Genomic DNA, 26,716 nt, shown 5'->3' with positions numbered 1-26,716 from the left:
AAATTCTTCCACATAATTTATAGAACAACATGTTACTTCTAGTGAAATTATGTTTGATTCTTTTAAATAAGATATTAAGTTTAAAAAATAGATAAAAAAACATGATTAAAAGACAACTCTTAAATTTTACACCTTGAAAATAAAAATTTATACGAATAGTATTTTTTTTCTTACTCTTATTAAAAAAAAAAATCTATTTTCCTGTGTTGGCGCCAATAGAAAAATAAAAACACTAAACACATTTGTGCTATAATTCCAGTGGGGACATTGGTTTGAGCTTGAGCTGGTCATAAATTGAACAAAAATATATTATACTTGGAGCACTATATTAAATTTAGGCTATTTTGTTATGCAATCAAACATATTATTGTATATGTGATAAAAATAAATAAAAAGTGTTCACATACACAAATAAATATTTATTTTATTTGACGAAATAGTATTATAATTTAATAGTTATAAAATAATTATATTTTTTTATCAAATGTATTAAAATCATGAAATGATAATATTAATATTACTATTAGCTTATGAAATTTATATCTTTGTATGGTATAATTAATTAATAGAAAATTAACTATTTTCTTTCTTTTTTATTTTTCTATTCAATGAAAATTTTTATTCAAGGGTTCCGAGAGTGCCACGTGAATGAAAACGAAAGACTAATATAACATCGGTAGTGGGACCAGAGAGGTCTTGTCACTCTAATAGTTAGCAGACATTGGCCACAAGTGTGCACGTGGGCCTTGCAGGTTTCACTCAGGACTCGTAAGTGGGATCCCTTCTTTTTATTATATTCTCTTTTTTCAATTGATTTTATAATATAATTTTTTTTTATGATTTTTCTCCCTTTTTGTATCAGTTTTTGACTTTTTTTTTAAATACCAATAGACACCTTTTTATTTAATGTCTATCAATAAAAAATATTACGGCAATGTTACTGGAACACGAATAACAACATGGTTGTTAAACTATTTTGACAACAAATATAATGAATAAGATCCATAATATTTCAACTCCATCAAATTGAACTTGGAATTGAAATTTTAATTAATTCTAATACACATATCAAATAAAGTAATTATTCTGGTAACAATCAAATAAAGTAATTTAAATCAGGGGATCCATTAAAGTTTTATTCATTTATTCCACGACTGTTTGACTTATGAGACCTTGGAGTATTTAGTTCTTGCTTCTTTTATCTTCAGAGGTTGTGCTAATTAGGAAAGTTCATATTTCAAGGAAAAGTGTGCCAAAATTTTGATAAAAATATCTCAAGTAAGAAATTAATATTTTTTTATAAGCAATTTACAAATTAATATTATTGCTTACTTCTTGATTTTGGCCTTTTAACTTAGTTGACACTTATAAAGATATATCAATTAACGTATCCACTATTTAAGATGGGTGGTGACAGAATAAAAATTCTAACACACAATTTCAAGCCTAATTTTATTTGTTCTACAGTTTCCCCCTAGTTAAGGAAGAAGGATCACAACACATTATTTTCTTCTTTTTTTGGTGTCGACATTTACTTGTATAGTTGTATTTATGCTCTTGGCTGTATCTGCATGTCGCTTTGACTCGGTCAATAATATTTACGTATTATGTTACGTGAACCATGCAATAGTGGGCCACAATATGAAGCATAGCCCATACTGAATATTATGTCAACGTTTTATTGGATGAAAAATCATGGTCGTAAAACCTCCAGAATGGAAAAAGGTTTATAAGCCCAATAGTTTGCTCTGGTGATTACAAATAGGCCCAATAGGTATACCCGTAGTGAGAACTAGTACATTATTATTACGAGGATATTTTAGAAGTTCTAATGGGATATTAATTGGATCGTTTTGTTTTTGCTTCGGTGGATATTAATTGGATCATTGATTCAATGAATTCAATAATTTAAAAACTAATTAATTTTGTTAATTGAGTTCTTTTACTTCAAAATCAAATCAACCCAAATACATTACAATTTGTTCGTTGTTCGGATTTATCTTTTCTCAACTTAAACCTAACACGATAATCATATCAACAGTTTTTTAACTTTCATATTAATACACTTTTTTATCTTAGTGCCTACTTTTTTTTTATTTTTCTACTTTTGTCTTCTCTCTTATTTTCTTTACAGTTTGTTCTTATAATCTTCTACTTTTGATGGCAAGATATCCCACAACCAGATGTCAGAAACAATGAGACTAATCCCCTCGAAGTAGAGTACCAGTTAAGAAAAAATTCCTCTTCCTCTTCCCATTTGTGTTACTCTATACACATAGCTAAAAAATTTATGAAGTGATTATTTTATCACATATTAAGTAAAAAATAAGTATGATATATTATAAAGTAAAAAAAAGATTAAATATAAATAATTAGCTATTAAAGATTAAAAAAATATCAATATGATTAAAAACTAAGATCGAGAAGATACAAGGTTGACATGTTGGTGAAAAAAAAAGACATGACAGGTTCGAATCCCTCCCTAATAAAAACAAACTAACGACTAACATTTTGTCAATTAAAAGAAAAAGAAAAAATGATTAAGATCAAATTGGTTGAATTGGTTTGATTCAGATTTGATTCAAATTGATTGAATTTTGAAACCTGAACCAAACTAACCCATGAACAGTCCAAACCCAATTGCTCCAGTTGCACGGTGTCGGTGATTTTGTCCGTTCTATCACATCTGCAATATAGATGAAAGAGAAAGAGGTACAATTCCACGACATTTTGCAACATAGCCTATGAACTATGGCAAGATAATGCAAAAGGTCAAAATGAAACCGTAGATCACAAAGCTCGAAGAGCAGTGTAAGGTACAATGATTTATAGTAGATCACAAAAATCTATAGTATATGTACAAATATATACAACACTGACTTGGGACCACATAGCTGAATAACATTGTGGTTTACATGTTGCCAAGCTAAAGCTTCAGAAAGTAGCCTATCTCCACCAAAGTAAGAATGAAAATTAGAAGTCCACACAAAACAAAAAGTTGGAAAAGACTATACCCCTGACAATAGGGGAAGAAATGGTGTTCCAATCCCATTTTTGAACTTGAGAATAAGCAATGTCAAGGCACTGAAATAAAGATAACAAGACAGCTTCGCAAATAATACGAGTAAAAATATCAAAAGAATGCAATGGAAGTCCTATAAGCCTACTAGACAGCAGCTATCACATGTTTGTTACTTAGGCAAGACAAAGGGGCAATGGAATAACCAAAATTGGCTATTTTCATGATTTCCCTTTCCCAGTAGTAGCTGCTTCCCGTTGATTACGAAAATGGCTGAGAAGCTGTTGTGCCTGCATGAACATGTACGTGTCAGCGTTTTTTCATACACCTTTCAGAAGATTATGCTTGCATTACAAGAGACATTGTATGTCATGACAGGACCACCAAAGTTTCTCATAATACCTATAGTAAGTTGCTACTAGTGAAAATTTCCATGTTCAGATAGAGGGGAAAATATTATTTTGGGGGAAAGGGGATTAGGATGGAGAAATGCACTATTGAGAAAAGAATTTAATTAAAATGCATTGATACACAGTCATCCAATCCTATATCGTCATGTATAATAAGTTTGTTGACTTATATAATATAACTACCTTAACAGTCATACCTAAGATAGCATCTGATAGGTTGACCATATTTACACTAATAATGCATGAAAATTAAACTCGTGAGGTAATGTTACAAAACTAGATTGCAGCCCTCAGTTTCAACAAAATGAGTGCATAATTATGATAAGGACAAGACTTCAGGAAAATGCAGCAAACTGACTGATAGATATTCACAGACAATAAAAATGTTAACCACCAATAAGGAGGATAAGCTCCACACCTTTTCCTTTGCTCTTGGTGTACCGGATATCGATAATGCCACCAGGGGAGGGACAGCTCCTTCTTGCAAAACCAGAGTACAGAACTTAGAACTATGAAGGCATAATTGCAAGAGAATGGAGGCTGCATTTTCTTTTCCCCTCTGTGAACCATACTCAACAATTTCAACTAGTAAGGGGATGCCCCTTTCCCTTGCAATTTCTAATCGGCCCTCTGGAATTGTTGACAGGTTTGACAGAAGAGCAACAGCCTTGTCAACCATTCCTTCAGCATGGTCCATTAACCAAACCAGAAACTTCACCGCTCCAGCTTGAACTATACGAGCTTTATTCTCATGAAATATTGACAGGTTAAATAGAGCAGTAGCAGCATCCTTCTTTCCTCTAAGAGTTCCTGAGGCAAGAAGATCCACCAAAGCTTTAACTGCTCCAGAACGGCCAATTCTTGCTTTATTGTTCTCAATTATTGAGAGGCTGAATATAGTTGCCGCAGAATTCTCCTTGGCACTATCATTTCCTGTACTTAAAACATGGATAAGTGGTTCTATGGCTCCTGCTTCCATGATCAAGGCCTTGTTGTCTTCATTAATTGATAAATTCAGCAGAGCTGTAACAGCATGCTCTTGTGTTACCTGCAAGTCTGAATATAACAGTGAAAGCAAAGGTGCAACAGCCCCATACTGCCCAACAATGATACGGTTTTCCTTGTTATGCTTTGTAAGGAGCCTCAATTCTTCTGCAGCAGCAGTTTGCGTTTCAATTGATTGGCTGTGAAGGTCTTCAATCAATCTAATAACATGAGATGAGGTGGTTAATTCATCCGACCCGGAGTTGAAAACAGGATGGGAATCAAATCTTGAATGACTATTATTATTATTTCCATTCTCCAACACTCCCACATTTGATCCAGGGCTTTGAAATTGCGCTCCAGATAACCACGGAGAGATCCCTGATTGTTTGTTACCAGGAGAAGGAGGACACACCTTTGTGATTTCTCCAGACAGTACCTTCACATTTTGAAGCTTATTGGATATCCCTGACACCTCTTTTGAAACTGCATGCGCACAATCAGTACTAGAAATTGAACTTGAAAATGATTCACTTCTGCTGTGAGTATATGGGGACTGTTGCTCACACTTTTCAATTGCTCCACTCTGGCATCCATTGTATTCTTCGCACAATCTTAAAGAGTTATCACCCTTTTGCTTTTCAAATGCATTTTCAGTTTGCAGAGCTGATCTTGAAATGGAATTGCTACTAGGTAAAGACTCAACACAACAATCATGAGTTAAATCTTGAGGCAATAAATGGTCCGAGGGGGATGTGATACAGGCAGAATTATTTTGCTCAGAGTTACCAGAAAGTTTGACATTATTTTCCTCACACCAAGTTGCTATCATAGCTTTGACAGTATAATTAGGAATGAGATTTGTAGGAGTAAGTCTCTGACGAGTTTTGGGACAAACAGTCAGCCCATGATCAAGCCACTTTTGGATGGATTGCCTCTCATATGTTTGACCTGAAGCCACAATGACAGGATCCAACATGAGTTCCAATGATAAAGGACAGCGGAAGTATAGAGGGATTAACAGACCACTCTTGACTACAGGACACTCAGTTTTCATCACATAATCACGCAAATTACAGACAAGAATCACAATATCATCAAGTTCTTCCAAGTCCCCCTTCATTTTATTGACTTCAGCATTCAACCTTTCCTTTTCCACAGCAATACTTTCTCTTAAGAGCTCCTGATTTGATGTCAATTTAAGTAACTCAATAATTTCCTTGAGATGCTCCGTGCAAAGTTCAACATTATCTCTTTGGTTTCTTAGTGCTTCTTCTATGAAGACCATAGCCATTTCCTTCTTGAAACACTGAAGTTCCTGGATATAGTGCTGAAAAGTTGCCAGAAATTAGTCTCATGCTTAAATAGATCAACAAGACACCTGAAAATTGACAATGACTTTTCCTCCTAAATACATGATTTCAATTTTTTTCTTAATTATATTTTTTGGAGGTGTAGCAGAATAATGATCAGGAAAAAGAGATAGAGAGGTAACCTCCAACTTTGCACATACCTGAAGATTAGCCAAAACTGATGCAGATGGAGGTGACTGTAAGGATTTAACTATCATGTGACAGATATCTAGAGAGGTGCTCTGTAACTTGATCAACAAAGTACCACCTTGTAGAACCTGAAAATAGAATAATCCCAACATAACAGTTAAGCATTGCAATTAACCTTCACCCAACTAAGACAAATGGCAGAGGTATTGCCTATATTGGAAGTTCATTGTCTTTTTCAACTTTCAAATAGCAACAAAGTGGCCAATGATCTTAAACAAGCAGGAAATACAGTTGTTGGATAATGGCATTAGTTTGACTATAAGAATACATGGGATTACTTACACTGTGAATCTTGCTCATCTTTGGACTCCATTTTTCAATGAAATCCCTAGCTTCATTAACCTGCATATCCAATTCCTCACACTCTTTACATAGATTTACATTTGAAGGGATTTGGTAATCCATAATGTCATCAAGCACCGGTTTCAAGCGCTTTAACACCCCAACCATATTATTACAGATGTTCTGAAAGGGCATAGGTTTCATTGTTTGACAAGAAACCAGATGAATGAATCGAGAAATGCTGTTGATCAGACATTTCACAGAAGTAGTATCTGTCTGACCTGCTCAAGAAAAAACATACAATAAACTAATATTACACAAACCAGAAAAGAATTCTAAACAAAGCACTGGGAAATGACTTAAATGTATAAGATAGTCCCCCTATTTAGTCCTATATATTCATTTATTTAAATCAATTAAACAGGACTCAAGTGCATGGTAGACTAAAATGTTGATAAATATTCCAGATGTAGTAACACAAGCTTCTCTTCACGCAAAAACATATCATGACTAATGATTCTTGTACATATGTCTATTTGAATATCACACTATAGGAGGCATTAGACATAAACTTCGATGAATCCAACAGCAACAAAAAACCATAGGAAGATGGAATGGAGGAAGAAGGGTCAGGTACAAAACTACAAAGAGGTTATTATTGACCAAGCAAAGGGTACATGCCACCTTACCTTTGTGGAACTAGTAACATAGGCCTATCCCCAATGAAAATGATGCATGCAAGACAAGTCAAAGTCAACTAAAGGAGAAAGAATTTTCGGTTCAAAAATTCCAGTAAAATAATCATGGAATGACAACAACGTCCACTTAAAAGACCCTAATTCAAATATAAAGTATAAAACTTCATCTTCCGGGAACCACAGAAATAAAAAATTTCCAAATCACCCTCTCTTTTAGACAACTTCACCCCAGATTTTCCACCGACACCTAAATGACAAGCATGCACCTTTCCATTAGCCAACCCAATAAATCGCTAACAAACAGCTCTAACAATAACACAGAGAAAGTTTCCAACTTGTTAAGGAGATTTCATCAAACATATCTAAATTCAGAGCACCCCCATTCATCCAAAGCTCAGATTTTGAGTATAAGTGATAGAAGAACTAATTCGATCCACCAATAAATCAAAAGCAAAAAAGGGCACCTCAGAAATCCATACAAAAAGAAGAAATAAATTAAAACAAATTACATTTTGTGATGAAAAACAGAAGCTTTGGATGATTAAATATTCATACATACCTAAATGCATGGCTCTGAAACTCAAATGGGAGAGGGAAAACAGATCCTGATCAGCCTCAGACCATTAGGAATGGAATGGAAGGTTCCAAAAAAAACATGTGATTTTAGAATTTCAATGGTTGTCGTTGAAGGCCATCATCTTCCTCCATTCATTCATTCGTCCCTGCATTTTATTTTCTCTCCCAACAAAGCTGTCTGAAAGCCTGGGAGAAAGGAGAGGGTCCAACAACAAGGGAAATTTTCTTAGGAAAATAATAATAATAATAATAATAATAATAATTTAAGGGGAAAAAAAACATAAAAATGGGTTAATTGGTGGGTCCATAATGTGCCATACGGATACGGTTGCAATTTTTTTCTTGTGTTTCGTGGCAAATTTTAATTAAGAAAATACTACTAATGAACAGTGCTGAGATAAAACAAGATTTGAGATGTAATAGCATGTTACAGATTAGACGTTTTGTTTTATAATAACATATTTGAGGACAAACATAACACAAAATCAAGATTTTTTTAATAAAAAGAAATACTTTTTATATGTGAATATGCCAAGTCAAGTATGCACGATTATTATTGATTTACAGGAGTATTAGTTAGAAATTTTCCAATATTTTGTTTTTAACATATTGTTATTAATAAAATTTATATGAATTTCACTGGTTTGAAAATAGAATTTACCAAATAAAAAGTAAGACACATGTCTATTAATAAGACCTACATAATTTTTATCTAACAAACAAAATTTGTATAGAAAGGTACTATTAGATAATGTGTAGTATTGTTACTCTTTATTAATATTGAGTGATAATTCCTCTTTCTTGTTGATATTTTCTTTTTAGGACATTCTTATCCTTCATGGTTTAATAATAATAATAATAATAATAATTAATATAGTATTCTTTTTTCTTCATTACTTTTATTTTTCTGGCTGAAAAATGTTACAATATTCCATATCTGCATACTATTTTCTACCTCAAATTCAGTATGAAAATTTGGAATCTCGGTTTTTTATTTTTCCTGGATGAAGAAGGATAAGTGGACTACAATGCATTTTCTGCCCAAACAAAATCCCTCTTTTTGCCACACATATTTTTTTCATTTAGCAAAAGTGGAAAATGTGGCAAATCTCAAGTACTTGCACTATATGATACGCTGTCTCGCATATTTGGACAGTTGCGTTGAAAAGGTAAGAGAAATTATTGTTCGAGGAGAAAATAATACTTTATGCGTTTAATTAAGTTATAAAATACATACCGTAAAAAAAAAGCTATAAAATACATACATTAGTTCAATTTATATATCCACCTCTCATCATGAGGGACGTGGAAGATAAGAAAGATATGTTGATGTTTTCTTTAACACTAGTGTACATAGTGTTTTTCCTACTGCATAATATTATTAAATTTCGACAAATTTTGAGAATATAAATTTTAAAATTAAAAAAATATGTAAAATTAATTCAAATAAGTATATTAATAAATACATTTAAATAAGAAAATTAAATTTTTAAAAATTAATTTGGTCATGAAAGTAATTAGATTTTGCAAGAAACAACTGACGTAATTATTAAAGGTAAATAAATAAAAATTAAATAATATCAAAAGCGCATATTGGAAATCTCTCAAAAAAAAAAAAGGGCACATGCTGAAACTAAAATTTCGTATTATAAATTTTTTGCTACTATGATGAACCTTTAATGCTCGTGTTTCATCATCAAAACTTAAGCATGGAATTAAAAGGACAACTTATAATTTTGAAATACAACTATATAGTATAGTTTTTTTTTGTGAACATATATTATAGTTTTTTATGGAGTAGCTTTCATCTATTTGTATTAGCAAGTGAAATTCCGAATTGATTATTGTTATGCGTATAAATATAAATTATTCATTTTACAGATTATTTTTTAATTTGATGTAGATCGTTCTCAAAAACATGCATCCATACTGAAACTGGTGATTCCAAGTCTAAAACTACGGTCAAGATTCCAAGCCACAATTAAATGAGTGTCTTTGTTTTTAGTAGATTGTGGACTCTGGACTACCTAAAACCAACCAACTTCAATCAAATGATTGACAAAATTTCCACTTTTTCATAATTAATTATCAAGCTTGGTCAAACTAATTAATTAATTAACTTCATCTGTAAAATGTTGTTCAATAAATCTCAGTATCCGTTAGCACTGACCCCTTGACATTGACAAATTTAAAAAGGAATCAATTTTCTCGTCCACACACACACACACAAAAAAAAGATGGTTAAAACTTAAAAGTTCACTTTAAGATTGCAGAAAAAGAAACTAAAAAGCCACAAAAAAAACTAAGGTCTTATATACAACCAACCTTTTTCATATATAGATATGGATAGTATGCTGATGGAGACAAAATAACAACTCCATTTGGGTACTATTGGACTATGATACAACCAAATTAGTTAGCTAAAGCAAACAGGTAACTTTTCTTTCTAGTGGAGCCATGTGATAGCAGTAAAACCATTGTAAGTTGAGTTCTTTTTCCCATTTTCTTTGGATTCAACTTTCAAATTGAATAGTGCATTAAGGATTGAATAAACAACTAAAGTTCATTAATATTATTGAGTCCTTCAAGCAATCTTTGTGGGCTATTAAATGGTACCAACAGTTTCCTCTAAAGTGAAAAAAGGTTTTACATATCCCTTCTTAAATTAAAGTGACATAAATTTAAGAAGTACTTCAATAATAATGTATATATATATATATATATATGCATGCATTTGAGTTGAGAAACTTCCTCACTTTAAAGGAGTGTTTTTTTCAACCAAAAAACAAGCTTGCTTTTTAGATCCCAGCCAATAGGGATCCAACACCTCGTGTTCAAATTGAGACCATTTAACTGTGACATTTTGTGGCAAACATGTGAGCCGATAATATTCCGTGACATTTTCGACAGGTTCATCTTTTTCTCTACAAACATGGAGGAGTTAAAGATGGGTGTCATTGTACCATCGGTTACTTTAAAATGATTCTCAAAATTGCTCATGCTTCAAACTTATGCTAAAAGATAAATACCATTGATTGGCCAATGTTACCCACTTTCTTTACTATGCTATGGGAAAAACTGAATCACAATGTAATGTTTAGTTCAATACGTTATGTGAAAAATGTCAATAATAAGTTATTTAACACATTTTTGCTAACTAACATATTTAAATAAAAAAAATTTTAAAAAAATGTTATATTAAATTTTTAATACAATATTAATTTTTTTAATAATATTCCTAATAACTAATACATGTCACTTTAGTTTCAATGTAAGATTATTATTATTATCTTTCATCTATTTAATAAAATTAATTTTATAAAATTATTATTCTTGTTCATCTATTATTTATTAACTTTTTTATCTGTGCAAAATAATTTAAGACCACATTTAATTTAGGAGGAAGAAAATATAATTTACAAAATCTTAATAAATAATACGTGAAAATTATTAAATAGAGTGTGAAATCTGTTTATTTAATTAACTTTATATGAGTAATATAGCATATCCTCTGTGTAAATGTCAGCTTTGAAACTTGAGTAACATGCTTGTTTCATCATCTAGCCACCTGTGTGTCTTAATAAAAAAACACAACAAGAATTGGGCAACTCTTGGTTTCCACTTTCCTTGGTTTACTCATTTATTATCAAGAAAGTGGGCAAGCACTGCACTCATTATATAGGCTAGTCTAACCATATTTATATATATGCCTTATAAAAAACCATATCTATATATTTACTTTTAGTTTTATCTTTTTTCCATCCTTGCTATTTTCTTTCTAGTATCATTTATCACACATCAACTGATTATTTATTCTCTCTCTCTATATATATATTTCCTTTCTGTCAATGTTTTTCTATAGGTATGCTCTGTGATTAAAATATTCAGAAAATTTAAAATGAATAATAGTGAAGACCTTAGAGTTGACTCACAAATTACTAATAATAATGGAACTTGATACTTACCTTATTGTTAATATACATTTTACAACATTAATTTGGCTAGATAACAATAAGATTATAACTTATTTATGTCAGACTTTTATATATATATCCGGATGATAAGAAAATATCCATATTCATATTTATGAGAAAGTTATGCTATAAAATGTTGTAACTTAACATAAATTATTCTTGTTATCGTCATCATCCTATTCTAATATACGAAAAATCCAAATTTTCAGGAGAAAAACGAAAAAGTGCAACAAAAATAAATTATACGTTATCATTTTCAATTTTAAATTAAAAAATGTTAACAAGTGAAACATATCTTTTTCAATTAAGAAATAGATTAAATGATTAAGACACTTTAAGGCAATGCATACTAGTATAAAATATGTTTTATTTAAGCGAGCTTGTCTCTAAAACGACTTAATAAGAGTGTATCACATTTATTGAATTTATAGTACAGGATTATTTTACATACAACTTTTTTTCCCCCAAAAAGCTAAAATCCTTAAAATTAATCTTTCCCATGCTCTAGCATGTACAAGGGAATATTTAAAAAATATATATATTGTTAAGTGTAAAAATTCACATTCGAGATTCGTAAGAACTAAATCTTTAAAAGTTTTTATTCCTTACTCACATAATGTTTAATAATCATTTCTCCAATAATAATTACGATTCATTGTACTGCTCTATCCATTTGCTTATATATATTGAGCTGTATATCACTCTCATAAAGTTGCACGAAAAAGTCCCTACCTACTTCCCCTATAGAAAAAAACCCTCATAAATTCAGTTTTGTTTTTTAGGTGAGAAGAAGCTAACAAATTTGGATCCAATGAAGAAGTGTTTAATCTAATCCTAACCTTCATTCAAGCACAACTCTCATTCACCCTAAAAACTCACAAGTCAACCGTGATTATGCTGACTAAGATCTTAACATTAATGTCATGAATTGCTAATTAATTACCTATCATGTTTGCCGTATACGTCATGGTTTGTAGTATAGTAGTAGATCATAAAAAGGATTCATTTCCCCTTCTCCTTTTCACCATGTGATGGATTAAATTTGGATAGAAAAAAGCACACATTAGTCACAAAATCAGCAACCCAAAATCCACAAGTCTCATAGATAGCTAAAATTTTATGGTTTGGGGTCACTCAACATGTGAAATTTTAAATATTCTCACTTTTTATTTTCTGACGGAAGCTGCTTTTGGAAGCAAGCAGAAAGCATGCACGTGCTGCTGTTTCCAAAGAAAAGGAAAGGAAAGTTGGAGTTGAATTGTGGGCTCCAGTCCAAACTATAATTATGGTACTGTGTTTCAGACTTGGATAATAATCATTATGGGCCTATAAACAAGTCATCACATCAATGAAATGGGCATGTTCATCCCACCCTACCTTGCAAGAGAAAAAAGTATATTAATTTCCATTCTTGGTATGTGAGATTGGGCTATTTTAATCTTTAATTTTGTAGAATACCATTCGTTATAATGTTTTGAATTGTTTTTTTTTAATGTGACTAAAGTGAATTTAAAATTATAGTTCTATAAAATCAGGAATTAAAATGTTCGATGGTTATTACAATTTCAAGAATCAATTTTATTTCAGAAGAAAAGGTTACGTGAATTAAACTTATCTGTAATGTTTGTTTTTAATTTAATACACAATATACATCATCATAGTTTGAGGAATATATATATAATTTAATTTAAAGGATGTAATTATTTTTTATTTAATAAATAATTTGAGAGTAATTATACTGTTAGGTCTACTTACTCGCTTGAGTAGCAAGTTCAGCCTTTTTACACTAAAAAACATTCAACTCGACCACTTTTGGGATCTTGTCTTTGAGATTGAGTCCACTTTTGGAGATGTACTTAAATTGAACTACTTGTTGTCTCCTTAAAAATAATAATAATAATAATAAGATGCTGCCGACAATGTAATAAGTTGTTTGGTCATGTATAGCTAACAAAACCAAAGAATTCTCCTAAAATCCATAGCTAGCTCGATGGATAGGCAAGTCCAATGCTTAAGTGATCTCATTTTCTTAAGAAGATTACACATACACGTATATATAACTAAGAATGTTTGACAAAATTATTTTATTAATTCAAGAAATTACACGTTGAGTTTTTTGATAACATTTAATAACAATTTGAGGTTATAATTAATAGTTAAAATTTGACCCCTGTACTTTTGCCCAATTTGAACGTAAGTACTGCATGCCAAATCTGCTTTCTGACCATATAATATTCTTCAAACAAAAAAAAAAATCTTTTAAATGTCTCAAATCATGTTCCAATATTAATTCAAGATGGATCTAATTCAATTCTGTCGCTCCACCTGATCTGTACATAATATACGATTCTCATTAATTTAATAGGTTAATAATTATCAGTTCATCCTATAATAAATCCCAAACCCCCTCCCCTCAAAACCACAACAAAAATTTGTATTATTTTTTTGGAGGGGAAAAGTTTGCATTATTTATTTCTCTTGGTTTTCTATAAATATATTTCTTTAAAGACAATCTTATAGGAAACATGATTGGATATTAAACATGGACCATTCTCTTAACAAAAATTTGAATTTGATTTATCACCTTGTGAGAAGCTACACTCAACCCTGTTTTAATTTATATTAATTTACTTGATCCCATCAACTTAAATTTGGTACAAGTTAAACTCACAGCATTGATTTCTTTGAATTTAGAGACTAGTTTGATAGCACGCTAGAGAGAGAGAAAAAATAAAGCAGAAAATAATAATAATAATAATATGTAGCGTACTTATTCTTCTTTACTCATTTTATGGTAGAATTAGAACATCTGTACATATATTTATAACTATTGGAAACCACTCATAACCCTAATCAACTAATCACTAATTAGTTAAATCCGAATTACACTCAACAAGGTTTAGATCTAAAAATTAATCCAATCAAAATTGCAAACCAATTAAGGGACAATCATATAAGAGATATAAAATTGATATGATGATTGAAGGGAGAAGAGAAGAGGAAAAAATTGTTGATTGAGTTTGAATCTCTTTCATTAACATTCAAACAAAACTAACAACTAATATTTGTCACAAAAAAAAGAAAGAAAGAAAAGAGAATCATAGCCCATCCTGCAAACTAAGCAAAAGAAAGCATAATTCTTTCACTAAAAACTACAAGAAATAAGGTCCAAAACGACAACAGACTAATGACTTGTTTGTTTCTGCGTGTAACTAAGATTCCAAACGGCCATTTAGGCAAAGTAGATGCTTTCTTCGGCTTTTGGTATTTGGTAATCATGCCTGATGCCTCAAAGGCTCAAACCATGTGCTTGCTGTGAACAAAATCATTAAGAAATAAACTAACATGGGCCAAGACACTTTTTGAGCCACCTTGACCAAAGTTCTTAACAAGGTTTGAGGTGTACATTCATAACCTAAAACCATGATGGATATTTCTTCTGACTTTATGCTTGAACATGCATTATATGAATGACCACCAAAAATTTCATCAACAAAAGAATAACGGAGATAAACAAAATACTAGGACAATGATGTAATCTCTCAATAACCAAAAGCTACAAGATATCATCCCGGGAATATAACTACAAATTTAAAAATTCTCCGAGGCAAAGATATCATGATTACTCTAATGTTTCACAAAATCTCAACCTCAAGTACTTGGAAAAATTATATTAGAGTGGCAAAAAAAAAAAAAAACACAAAGAAACATCAGATAGAATGTCAAGTCAAAAACAAGAAAAGAAAAAAAATCTATGTTACTATGGCATGTGTTGTTTTGACCCTTTTTCTTCTCGTATATCATCCATCAGAATCAGGTCTCAGTTAGCAACTCCATGAGGTCACTCTTCTTCATTTTTGAGAATCCTTTCAGGCCACGAGTCTTTGCAAGTGCCCTCAATTCGGACAGCTTCAGTGCACTAAAATCCTCATGTTGAGCCACCGGCTGCTCCTCCACACTTTCATCAGTATAGGTTTGCTCGGAGTCATCATCCTCAGACAATTCAGCCATCCCTATGTTTGGGAAGAACAGCTCATCCTTTGAATCAACATCAGATTCAGAGTCAGACTCGGCTTCATCATCAAGCTTCAAATCTATCTGATCCTGATTGTTCTCTGTATCCTCACTACCTACTGGCACTACATCCGTATCATCCTCATCGTTAGAGACAGGCTGGTATTTTACACGAGGAACGGGAGACCTTCTTTGGAAATTTGACCGAGGCCTGGCTACCGAGGAGGAGAAGACATTGTCCTCTTGGGGCTCATCCTTAGGAGTACTATCCAAATCAGAAATTTTAGCATTTCGTCCTCCATCATATTGGTTACTTTCTTGCATTTGGTCCGAACTAAAATCTTTTCCTCTGCCTCCCCCACTACTTCTCTTCACTTGCTCAACAGAGTGTTTCTTCAGTAGTTTGAGGAGCGAATCTACAGTACTGTTCTCTTTACTTTGCGCTCGGGAGGCTTCAACTTTCTTTTCTTCTTTGGAAGCAGCCCTCTCACGCAGCCGAGCCTGGACCTTCCTAAATAGCTCAACAATCTCCTTCTCCCTAGGACCAGGGGCTGAAGTGGCCTGGAATTTTCCTGAGGTTGAAAGAGACACAGGCGGTCCATTTTTTAATGAAAACATATCGTCGTCAAAGCTCTCAAAGCTGTCTCTCCCATCACTGTTCCGATTTCTGCTTCTGGAGGACCCGTGCTTGTTTTGCCTTGAGAAATCTGGGTTCCTCTTTGCTTCACATACAAAAGATGCACCCCTAAAGCCACACTTTAGTCCTCTAACTTGGACACGGGAATGAATTCTGTGATGACCTAGAGAAGAGTAGGAATATACAGCAGCAGTTCTTCCAGAAACACCTGAACATGGGAGACACTTGCCTTCTGCCATTCCACAGCCTTCAATAACACCAAAATAATTTGACATCACATATAGAAGTATGAGAACAGGAAGAAAAAAAATAGAGGAACACACTCTCTAACACACTCCTATTGCTTTGAATTTATTGAAAAACACAAAATTTTGTGATGCTCTTGAATCTTGATTTTGTAATTTCCAATAAATTCTAACCAGAAGCAAAGAGTGAGTTAGAGAGTATGTTCCTAATACTCCTAAAAAAATTAAAGGGCAAAATGACACAAAACATGGTCTGAAGCCAAATAAACCCATGATAACACACCAAGTACTCAAGCTCTGAATATTAACATGGAGCCAACTCTAGAAAAGCCAGCTTAGAAACAAACTAATCATGATACAATCATTATGGCTTAACACTATTCTACAAGCAGCTTGCAGATAAAACATGCAAATCCACATTGGTTCAATCATCCAAGAAAAAGAGAGAGGCAGATGTTAACTTTGGTGAGTGCCCCTCAAAGAGTCATCAACAACATGAAGCTTGTTCTCTACTGTCAATGAAGACTAACATTTTCATTACTGCACTTTGATTATTTACTTTCGCAAAAAGAATGTTGATAACCATGATGGAAAATGATGTATACTATAAAAACTATCAACAACTGCAAAATGCAGGACAAATAGGACATTCAGGAAAGAAAACATTGCATGGACAAAGGGTTGTATGGGTAAACAATTTAGTTAAGCACTTATTCAATAAGCTCTTATTACATGATAACTTATAAATTTGGCCATGAAATTTATTGAAATAAACTAAAAAGAGCTTATTTTGACATACTATACCAAGAAGCCCATTAACAAGTCATAAGCCCTTCCTGACCCCCACCCCCCACTCAACTAAAAACAAAATAAATAAGGTAGTCAAGTACTTAAGATGAAAATCCTACACTGGAGAAAGAGCACTTCCATTAATAACAGAAGTGAACAATTGCCACGGCTTACCAGTTACTACTCACAATGATCATTTGAACAAGTAGTAATATTATACTCCCTCCGGTCTTGATTATAAGAAGAAAAAAAAGACATGTTTCACACTTGTTAAGGAAATTATTTAACTTCGTTAAATTGTGTTATTCCCAATTAAAAAACAATTTTTTCCCCTAAAGTACCCCCATTGGAATTTGATATCAAACATAAAAAAAAAAGTTTTTGGTCTTATTAAATGAAGAGTATTTTGAGGATAGTCTCATTAAATAAGACTTCTTTAGTTGAGATTTGTTTATATTTGAAACAAAATATAAGAGGTTTTTGTTACTTATATTTGAGACCAAAGGGATCTACACATGGTTACTTATATGTAAATTATTAGTTCAATAGTTCCCCTCGTTTATCGTTTGCCTAATGGTTTATGTTCATTAACATCTCAATTACCAAGAGAAATCCTGGTGTAGATATAACATTACTGTTCAACAAATAGATAGTGGGCAATATGAGCCAGTTTCAAAACCAGCAACGCAAACAACATTCTATCATAAACCCAAACTCAAAATATCATTTTCCCCAAAAGGATGAAGCCTCAAAAGCCCTTAATAGCCACGCCAATAGATTAGAAACACAAGTAACAACACACATGATGGGGGTTAAGAAATCATTAAATACAGAACAGCAACAAAAAGAAGAAAACAGTCACAGGGTAAGAAGCTTTCAATCGTAAATTCATAAGGCTACGAATTTCATTGAAAAAGGACAAAAATTTATGTCACTTGAAACGCGTATTGAAAACACCCTAGTGTTTAATTTGTAAATTAAGCTAAACAAATGAAGCAGAGAGAAGTGAGACACTAACCAAGATTTTTGGCGACGAAAGCATGCAACGTTTGCGACATTGTTTGAACAGAAGAGAAGAGAGGAGAGGGAGCACTCTCACTCAATGCCGCTTTTCATGCGATTCGTAGGTTCTTTTGTTTGATAAGGGATGTTCTCGGGAATATGTAATATTTTAGGGGCAAACTTGTCATGTGACTTTTTTTTTGTCATCGGTGCAAATAAAAAAAACCAGCAAGGGCAATGGCCCAACCACAGCCACTATAGTAGTTTCTTGCACCCATAAAACTCAAACAGTACCCCCTTTTCATCCTGAAAGGATAAGGGGTAATGCTTTTTATTATGAAATTAATCTTTTTAAGATGTAGAATCAATAAAATAAATATAACATTTTTTTAATAAAGTCTTTTTTATACACATGATTAAAATAAATTCTTGGTTAACATTTTGCATTATTATAAACAATATTCCCACATTTAGGTCGTCTCCATCCTAGATATTTATATTCTTTTTTCCTTAATAAAAAATCCTGCCCATTAAATTTAAGAATCAAGCATCAATGCTATTTTTTTTTTTTTTACATTTGTAAGGATTAGCGCTGATGAAACCCTAATTTTCGGATCTAATTTTTAGCATCAACAAATTTGAGAATCTATTTGAGACTCTTTGAAATTGGAGAAAATAAAAAGAAAAAAAGCAGAATTAGAAAAGAAGATGGAAAGAACAATACCACAATCTTGAAAGATTGATAAGTTGAGGATAATTCGCCACAAAAAATAAAATTCTTTGATAAGAAACTAAGATTTTACACAAGAATTAAGAGAGCCACTATTTTGACGATGTTTAGTATGAAATTTCATTAAAAAAAACTCTTAACAAAGTGTTTAAGAAGTATATTTGTAACTCCTACTAATAATCCTAAAGTAAGCCCTAGGGCCCAATAACTAATATGATAATTAAAAGACTTAAAAATAACAATAAAAGGTAGTAGCCCATTACAAGTCTAAAAATAAGTCCAAACTATCGTTAAAAACGAAAATAAATCTTATCCTAAAAGTTTGACTAAAATTTATGAGCTTTGTTTCTTTTACTCTTTATTTCTTCTTCTATCTAGTTGAGTCAATCCAAGCCAAATTCTTCTTCCTGGGATAGTCCTCTATCATTCCCTTCTTTGCTTGGGAAGGAAGAATTAGCCCTACAATAGATGTCAAAGGTACCAATATCACAAAGAGAAGCCAGGAACATTAAAAGTGTTGCTCACACCATAGTTCTGGTGATAAATCAAATCTTATATGCATTATAGTTGATGCGCTCTAAAACTTGAGAAGGATCATCTCCCCTTTCTTGAAGTTTAGATTTCCTTTCTCCCCTTATTGGAACATCTAGCATTATGTTCAACCTTTTTCTCAATTTGTACTTTCACCTTCTCATTCAAACTCTTAACAAAGTTGACTTTAGAAAGCACATCCCTATTCATCATAGCATAAGTGTTAGGAAAATGTAACAAATCAAGAGGAGACAATGGACTAGAACCATAAATTATCTCAAAAGGAGAATAAGAAGTAGTAGAGTTTACTACCCTATTATAAGAAAATTCAGCATGAGATAGACATTCATCCCAAGCTTTCAAATTCTTACCTACCAAGTACCTTAGAAGTTGAGATAGAGTTTTATTGACCAGGATGATAGACATAACACATGGGCTCAAGCTTTCTCTCACCCATCCTTTTTCGACCAAGCACTCCACTTGCCTTTGGATCTTATATGTCTCTTCCGGATTGCTTCTATATGCTAGCTTATTTGGTAAGGAAGCTCTTGACATGAGATCAATTTGGTGCTCTATCCCTCTCAAAGGAAGCAATATGATCCTTTCCCAAACACTTAAAACATTTAATAGAACTCATTTTTGAAGAAGTGAGAGTAGGGTTAAAATTATTTTTACCAAGGGCAACACCTATTTCATGAGATTTGAATGAAAATTCTCCCTCCTTCTTAAATGTTTCCTAATTTACATATCTAATTTTTAACATCAACAAAATGGAAAACCTAGTTGAGATTTTTAAAAATTGATAAGTTGAAGATGATTCACAACAAAGAATAGATTCTTTGATAAGAATTTAATGTTTTACACAAGAATTAAGAGAGACACTATTTTAAATACGTCCAAGGCCCAATAACTAATCTAATAATTAAAAGATTTAAAAATAACAATAAAAGGTCGCAATCTATTGCAAATTCAAAAATAGGCACAAAATACAATTAAAAACGAAAATAAATCTTAGTATATGACTAAAATTTAATCTCTTACTCCTTAGTTAAGTGGTTGGTCCATCCACGTTGAGCCCACCCAAGCCAAACTCTTCCTCCTTGGATAGTCTTCTATCATTGGTTTTTGTGGAATCCATTAATTAAGTAGTTGAATTGGAGAGAAGAGTTACTTTGTAAAGAAATAAAAAAAAAGTGTAATGATGAAATCCATTTTAAACATAAAAATGCAGGGATGATCTTAGAAAAAATTGGATCAAGACAACAGATAAATATAGTAATATTTTTGGTTTTTAAGAGATTTTTTTTTATTGAAGTTTTTATAAGATTATTTGTAAATTTTTTTATACCAGACTTAAGATCTTCGAACAAAGTAAATGAATGACCTAAAATATGTAAGAACATATCGTAGTAATGCATGCAATTGCCATAATGATTCATAGCTAGCATGATGGCAATACATGACTCCCAAATCGAGAATGAACGTTTGAGAAGAAGTGATAATCCATAATATCAACAGAGGATCCATGAAAAGGAAATAAAGTTGAGTGAGTTAAAACAAGAACTCGTTTGTGTGTGTCTGTGATTCAATCAAGTTTCACTTCAACGTCCTTTTTCATAACTCACTTAACTGACTAAAAAAATTACAGATATCAAAGATTATCGCCCTTGAAATTCAAATGACATGTGAACTCTTTATCATTGTCATTGAGCAGCCAACAAAATGAAAATATCAGAAACCATTATTTCTAATAATGCAGCCTTTTATCATCATCGACCATTAACAAAACAGACCAAAATTTGGTCAATTGTTAGAACTTAGCATACAACAATGTTGAACTCAAGCTTTAACAGACAGCTTCAAATTTCTGCTTGGGAAGAGCTAGCAAATTACCTAACATGCAGAGGACTTCCACATAATAACACCATCATCCCAAAAATCATACATTTATTGCTCATCTGTGCTTCAAGGAAAATCCACTAGAAGAAACTAAGGCATGCATAAAGTAAACTAGTTACTGTTTCTCAGAACAAAAGTTCAGGCTTTGTGACTCTTTGCCATCTCATCAATATTAGGTTTCACTTCCAGCACCGGTGTAACCTTTCGCAGGCCGAAATAACTGGTAAAGGGGTAAAGTAAGTGATGAAATGAGAGAAGTATTTTACATAAGCAAAAAGAATATTCGAAGGAATTTGTGATGTCTAAAAATATGTGGTGGCAATTAATGTCACATTTCACGTGTATGTACAGAATTTAAATAGGTTGTTCTCTACGGAACGTAAAATGTAAATGCAAAATATATATGCAGTTCAAAAATAAAGTATATTTAATCTGTGTACATGGTTCGAAAAGAACATGATGTTAGCTGAACTCAGCAGCACAAAATAGATTTAAATGCAAGCAGTCAAGCACACAGCAGAAAAGCAAGGAGTTGTGCAGTCAACAAACTAACCATACATGAAAACTGTAATCGAATGACAGTATATTTTATACTATCAGTACATAGTCTATTTTCTCAAAATTAAGAAAAACAGAAGATGTTGTGGGGTGAGATTTCAAACTCGAAGGAAAATGATTTGGCTCATAGTAGTGGATAGCTTACAGTAACGTCAAGAAGCTGAAGGTGGAGGGTTCCGTGTGTAGTGTCCTCTGTCATGACTGCATTTGTGCCTAACATTTTAGTTTTACTAACCACGCAAATCCAACCGCAGCCTTGACAGCATTCGAAAAAGGAGGTGCCCTTCTCTTGTTTCTCCAATGGAAAGGTGTTTGATGTGAGCAATGAAGGACCAGAATTCACCAGATTGTGGCTCACATTTTTTACACAATTCAGGACAACCATCTATGCTCAAATCTTCAAGGGCAGTGAGGCAATGCATGTCACTTGGGAGACACAACAGCAGAGGACAGTTAACAATATGAAGCATCTTAAGATGAGTCATTGTTGTCAGCCACTCGGGAAGCATCTTAAGACTATGAAAATTTATAATTAACAATGTCTGCAAAGTGTCAGCGGCTCCTAGAATCCATTGAGGCAATGTCTGTTGCCTTGGACAATGCTCAAGATGCAGGAATTTCATCCTCAATCTTTGGATTGCGCTTTCATAGTTCAACGACAGATTTAGCATCCCGCACTGTCTTACCAACAGAGCCTCAAGTTTAGGAAGAATATGAAGAGGCAACGACTCTAGGCTCCCACATGATTGAACATGCAAAACCTCAAGGGAAGGGAGTTGTGCACGTCTGAACAAAAACTTCAAATTGTCACAATACTCAAAACTCAAAGTGTGAACATTGCTTAAGCCTGCAAAATCTTCCTCTGACAGAATAGATTGTTTTGTGGTTATATGCAAGTGTTGAAGGCTGATTAACATCCCTAATCCTTTAGTCAATGTTTCAAGCTGCACGCATCCTCTAAGTGACAAAAATAGCAAATTTTGGAGTTTGCATAGAGAATGAGGAAGTCTTTTTATTCTGCAATTATTTTCAAGCTTGAGAGCGCGCAAAAGTTCCAACTTAGCAATTGAATTAGGTAGAGTCTCAAAAGAGGAATCACTTAAATCTAGAAGCCGTAAATATTTGTATCTTGTTATCCATGCATCCAAGAGAGCTTCATTGCCAACACCGATTCCATGAATGGGAAATAGTATAGTTCTCACACTTCTGGACCTGGGGAACAAAGCATGGCGAAGTGAATCATTTTCAACAACTGATAAATGCCTTACTTGCTCAGGTATATTGCGAGTACGTGAGTTTACCACTAGAAGATCCTCTTTTGAAATATACAGCGCAAGATCATGCACCAAATCATGTAGTTTGAAATAGTAAAAGTGGCCGAAGTCCTCAAAATCCTCTAGAAATGATCTTGAGCGTAACTCATCAATATATTGTTTTGCAACATTCTCTACATGTCGACTTCCAACTGGTGATCGAAGTAATCCAAGTGCCACCCAAAGATTTGAAATTTGATTACCAGCAAAGCCAAAATCTTTAGGGAAAAGGGAAAAGTAAGCAAAACAGTGCTTCAAATGGGATGGCATTTGATCATAGCTCAACTTAAGAGCAGGTAAAATGTCATAATTTTTTTGTTTTAAGTTCCATATCTCATGGTCTCTTACGAATTCCCACCCTTCTAAATCAAAATTTAAAAACAGAGAACTTCCTAAAGTCCGCACAGCTAATGGAACGCCTCGGCATTTTTTCACAATTTCTTTTCCCATCTCCACTAGATTTGGATACTTTCTTTCCTCACCTTCCTTAAATGCCCATTTGACAAAGAGTGATAAACAATTCTCCATAGAAAGGCCTTCTAAAACATACGAGGGAACAGTGCCCATCATTGAAGCAATTGAGTTACTTCGAGTTGTTGCCAAGATTTTGCTTCCCATTCCACCAACTTTTATTAAATCTTTCAACTCTATCCATTTTGGGCGGTCATCATTCCATATATCATCCAACACTAGTAAATACTTCTGATCAGAAAGCACTTGTCTAAGACGACTTTGTAACTGCTCAATATCTAAGTTATTAATGTTTTCTTGGTGAACAAGAGCACTAGTTGGAGCTGAAGCAGAATTGATGATTTTAACAATTATCCGCCTAATGTCAAAGTCATCTTCAGAGACACACACCCACATCTTCAATTGGAAAAGTTTATCCATCCTCTTATCATTGAACACCAACTTTGCAAGTGTGGTCTTCCCCAAACCTCCAATACCCACTATGGGAATAACACACACACTTTTATTATCTCCATCACCACCAGAATGAGGTTGCGTTAAAAGATTGATAATTTCTTCCACATCATTCTCCCTTCCTATCACCCCAGAAGCATCAACATGTGAATAAGTCATTTCTCTCCTCTGCACAAGTCTGTGATCAACATCAATCCTCTCAAGACCAAACTTGTTCCCATCAGCTGCTATCTTGTTCAATCTATGCCTAACATGTTTGATTTGACGAGCCATCCTAAGACGGAAAACAAGAGAATTAGACCAAGAAAAAAAGTGGCCTACCTTCACCCTGGTGCTGCCTGAAGCTTTGACAACTTGATTTCGCAAAATTTGGCACTCAAATCCATCCAACACGTCTTCAGCATCTAAGCACATGTTTTGAATCTGCCTCAGCCATTCCCGCAACCCGTGCTTCTGCTCCTTCTTCTCCTCAGCATCCAACAGCACACCTTTCACAATTGACAAGGTGTCTTTGATCCCTTGAAGATCCTCATACACATCATATGCTCCAGAAACTTCTTCATGAACATAAGAAGCCAGCTTCCCTAGCAGGGATTCAGCAATGTCGAACACGAAAAATTCGGCCATATATGTTCTTCAGGAAAGCCAACGTAAACTAAACGAAAGTAATCGTAAATTTGTTTACCGGGATTGACTTGAATCAGAAAACCACCCTAAATTAAATGGAAGTAACCGTACTTCACAAATGTTCGTATGGCTTGTGGAAAAGCATTGATGGACTAATAGTAGATTGGAATAAATTTATGGTGGGTAAATAATTAATTAAATTTTTATGGTAAAGGTAAAATTATAAATACTTGTTTCTATTTTTTTTATGGTGTTAACATAATTTTATGAAGTAAAATTGATTATTGTTCCTGTGTTGTTTAAACACAAACTGATCATATTGGATAATAAGGATGATAATAAATTGAATCGTATAATTCAACTTGTTGAATTCATGAATTAGTTCAGTATATTTATATAGCTCATTAGATTTTTTATTAATATATGTAAGGTTTTTATTTATGCAAATTTTAGTTATAATTATGTTTTTTTGGAATCATATCTTGTGGTCCTAAAAATCTAATAGAATAAATTCAGTTTTCCCTTTACAAAAATAGTCATTTTGTTTAAAATATACTAATAATTGAAAATTTAAAATGGATAGAATTTAAAAAATTTAATTGTTGATTTATGTGATTTGAACTAATGAGTTGATTATGAATTTAAACCTAATCGAATTCGAATAAAAAAATAAATATCATGTCAAAGTCGAGTCAAACTTTTCTCATCTCTATATTTACTACACTATACTTGTTATAAGAAGCATTTGAAATAGTAATTAGATTCAATCTCCATGCGTCCTAATATTGATTGATCTCTAGTCTCATCCACTAGGACAAAACCAAAACAAAAGGCAAACAAGAATATGAAAGCACTCCATGTATCAATAAGTTCTCACATTTATTTTCAAATGTCAAACAAATCAGACCCTATAATGTTAAGAAATTTAAGTGTGGTTTAAGCTTCAATCCATCCATAAGGCTTCCCTGGCATGCTGCCAACATATATATGTTCTACGATGACCTCTGATATTAGCCTCATGACTCCACCAAGAGATATGCACACAAATTTTTGACGCAAGGCAACGGCAAAAGAAAATGCCAATGATGTTTTCCCAACACTTAGTGGTCCAAAAACGCACAAGACCCCTTGCATATGGTGTAGGCAAAAGAAAGTAATACACTTCTTATCCTAAACACTTGATATTGCCAAACAATCAAATATATTTAATCTATATACAAAGTTCGAAAAGAGCATGATGTTAGCTGAACAAAGCAGCACAAAATAGATTTGATGTTAAAGGCTAGCAGTCAAGCACACAACAGAAAATCCAATAGTTATGCAGTGAAACAAACCTAGGAATTTTTTTATCAGATAACAAAATAAAATTATTTTACACTATTAATATATAATTTATTTTTTTCTCAAAATTAAGAAGAGGAGAAGATGTTGTGGGGGTGAGATTTCAAACTCAAAGGATCAAGATTTGGCTCATAACAGCATAAAATAGTAAATAACAAAATTTTATGGATTTTCTCTTCAATTATATGATATTCAACCTTTTCACTTCTATCTGATGTGAGACTTCATCTCATAATTATAATTCAACATGTTGCCTTGGACAATGCTCAAGATGCAGGAATTTCATCCTCAATCTTTGAATTGCGCTTTCATAGTTCAACGACAGATTTAGCATCTCGTACTGTCTTACCAACAAAGCCTCAAGTTTAGGAAGAATAAAACATGTCCACGATCGTATCGCAAAGGCCGTGCGTTTAATTGTTTTAATTTTCACTTTGTATATTCACATGTCCAGATTTAGTTTTGTTATGTTATGAGTAAATTTTATCACATTTAATTAATATCTTTAAAGAACTAATTTAATAACCCAAAATATGTAATAACATAACAAGCTTTTTTTTTACGTGTTGGAATCAAAGAAAATATTAGAAAATTTATAACA

At 32.7% G+C, this 26,716-nt stretch overlaps 3 protein-coding genes across 3 annotated transcripts; all 3 read right to left on the bottom strand.

Annotated features, from left to right (window-relative positions):
* Window positions 1-2,767: 2,767 nt before the first annotated feature.
* On the bottom strand, window positions 2,768-7,759 carry LOC114372310 (U-box domain-containing protein 3-like). Its single transcript, XM_028329807.1, has 5 exons — window positions 7,515-7,759; window positions 6,258-6,538; window positions 5,927-6,043; window positions 3,848-5,743; window positions 2,768-3,309 (listed from the first exon to the last, which is right to left on the bottom strand). Exons 1-5 carry the CDS (start codon window positions 7,522-7,524, stop codon window positions 3,241-3,243), a joined length of 2,373 nt encoding a protein of 790 aa, XP_028185608.1. The 5' UTR covers window positions 7,525-7,759; the 3' UTR covers window positions 2,768-3,240.
* A 7,256-nt stretch (window positions 7,760-15,015) lies between these two features.
* On the bottom strand, window positions 15,016-18,317 carry LOC114372335 (rho-N domain-containing protein 1, chloroplastic-like). Its single transcript, XM_028329834.1, has 2 exons — window positions 18,209-18,317; window positions 15,016-16,403 (listed from the first exon to the last, which is right to left on the bottom strand). The coding sequence occupies exons 1-2, from the start codon at window positions 18,246-18,248 to the stop codon at window positions 15,319-15,321; spliced, it is 1,125 nt and encodes a 374-aa protein (XP_028185635.1). The 5' UTR covers window positions 18,249-18,317; the 3' UTR covers window positions 15,016-15,318.
* A 2,805-nt stretch (window positions 18,318-21,122) lies between these two features.
* On the bottom strand, window positions 21,123-24,866 carry LOC114370873 (disease resistance protein RGA2-like). Its single transcript, XM_028328275.1, has 2 exons — window positions 22,056-24,866; window positions 21,123-21,572 (listed from the first exon to the last, which is right to left on the bottom strand). The coding sequence occupies exon 1, from the start codon at window positions 24,772-24,774 to the stop codon at window positions 22,141-22,143; it is 2,634 nt and encodes an 877-aa protein (XP_028184076.1). The 5' UTR covers window positions 24,775-24,866; the 3' UTR covers window positions 21,123-21,572; window positions 22,056-22,140.
* Between the last annotated feature and the right edge of the window lie 1,850 nt (window positions 24,867-26,716).

The sequence above is a fragment of the Glycine soja genome, chromosome 10, assembly GCF_004193775.1.
Source record: "Glycine soja cultivar W05 chromosome 10, ASM419377v2, whole genome shotgun sequence".
Lineage (NCBI taxonomy): Eukaryota > Viridiplantae > Streptophyta > Magnoliopsida > Fabales > Fabaceae > Glycine > Glycine soja.
This window is presented reverse-complemented; position numbering and strand designations above follow the sequence as displayed.

Coding starts and splice junctions, on each gene's coding strand:
- LOC114372310 (XM_028329807.1), bottom strand. Junction 5,744..5,926: donor CAGTTTTGGCTAATCTTCAG/GTATGTGCAAAG, acceptor GCAACTTTTCAG/CACTATATCCAGGAACTTCA. Junction 3,310..3,847: donor CACCAAGAGCAAAGGAAAAG/GTGTGGAGCTTA, acceptor ATGTTCATGCAG/GCACAACAGCTTCTCAGCCA.
- LOC114370873 (XM_028328275.1), bottom strand. CDS start 24,774: ATGGCCGAATTTTTCGTGTTCGACATTGCTGAATCCCTGCTAGGGAAG.
- LOC114372335 (XM_028329834.1), bottom strand. CDS start 18,248: ATGTCGCAAACGTTGCATGCTTTCGTCGCCAAAAATCTTG. Junction 16,404..18,208: donor TTTCGTCGCCAAAAATCTTG/GTTAGTGTCTCA, acceptor GTGTTATTGAAG/GCTGTGGAATGGCAGAAGGC.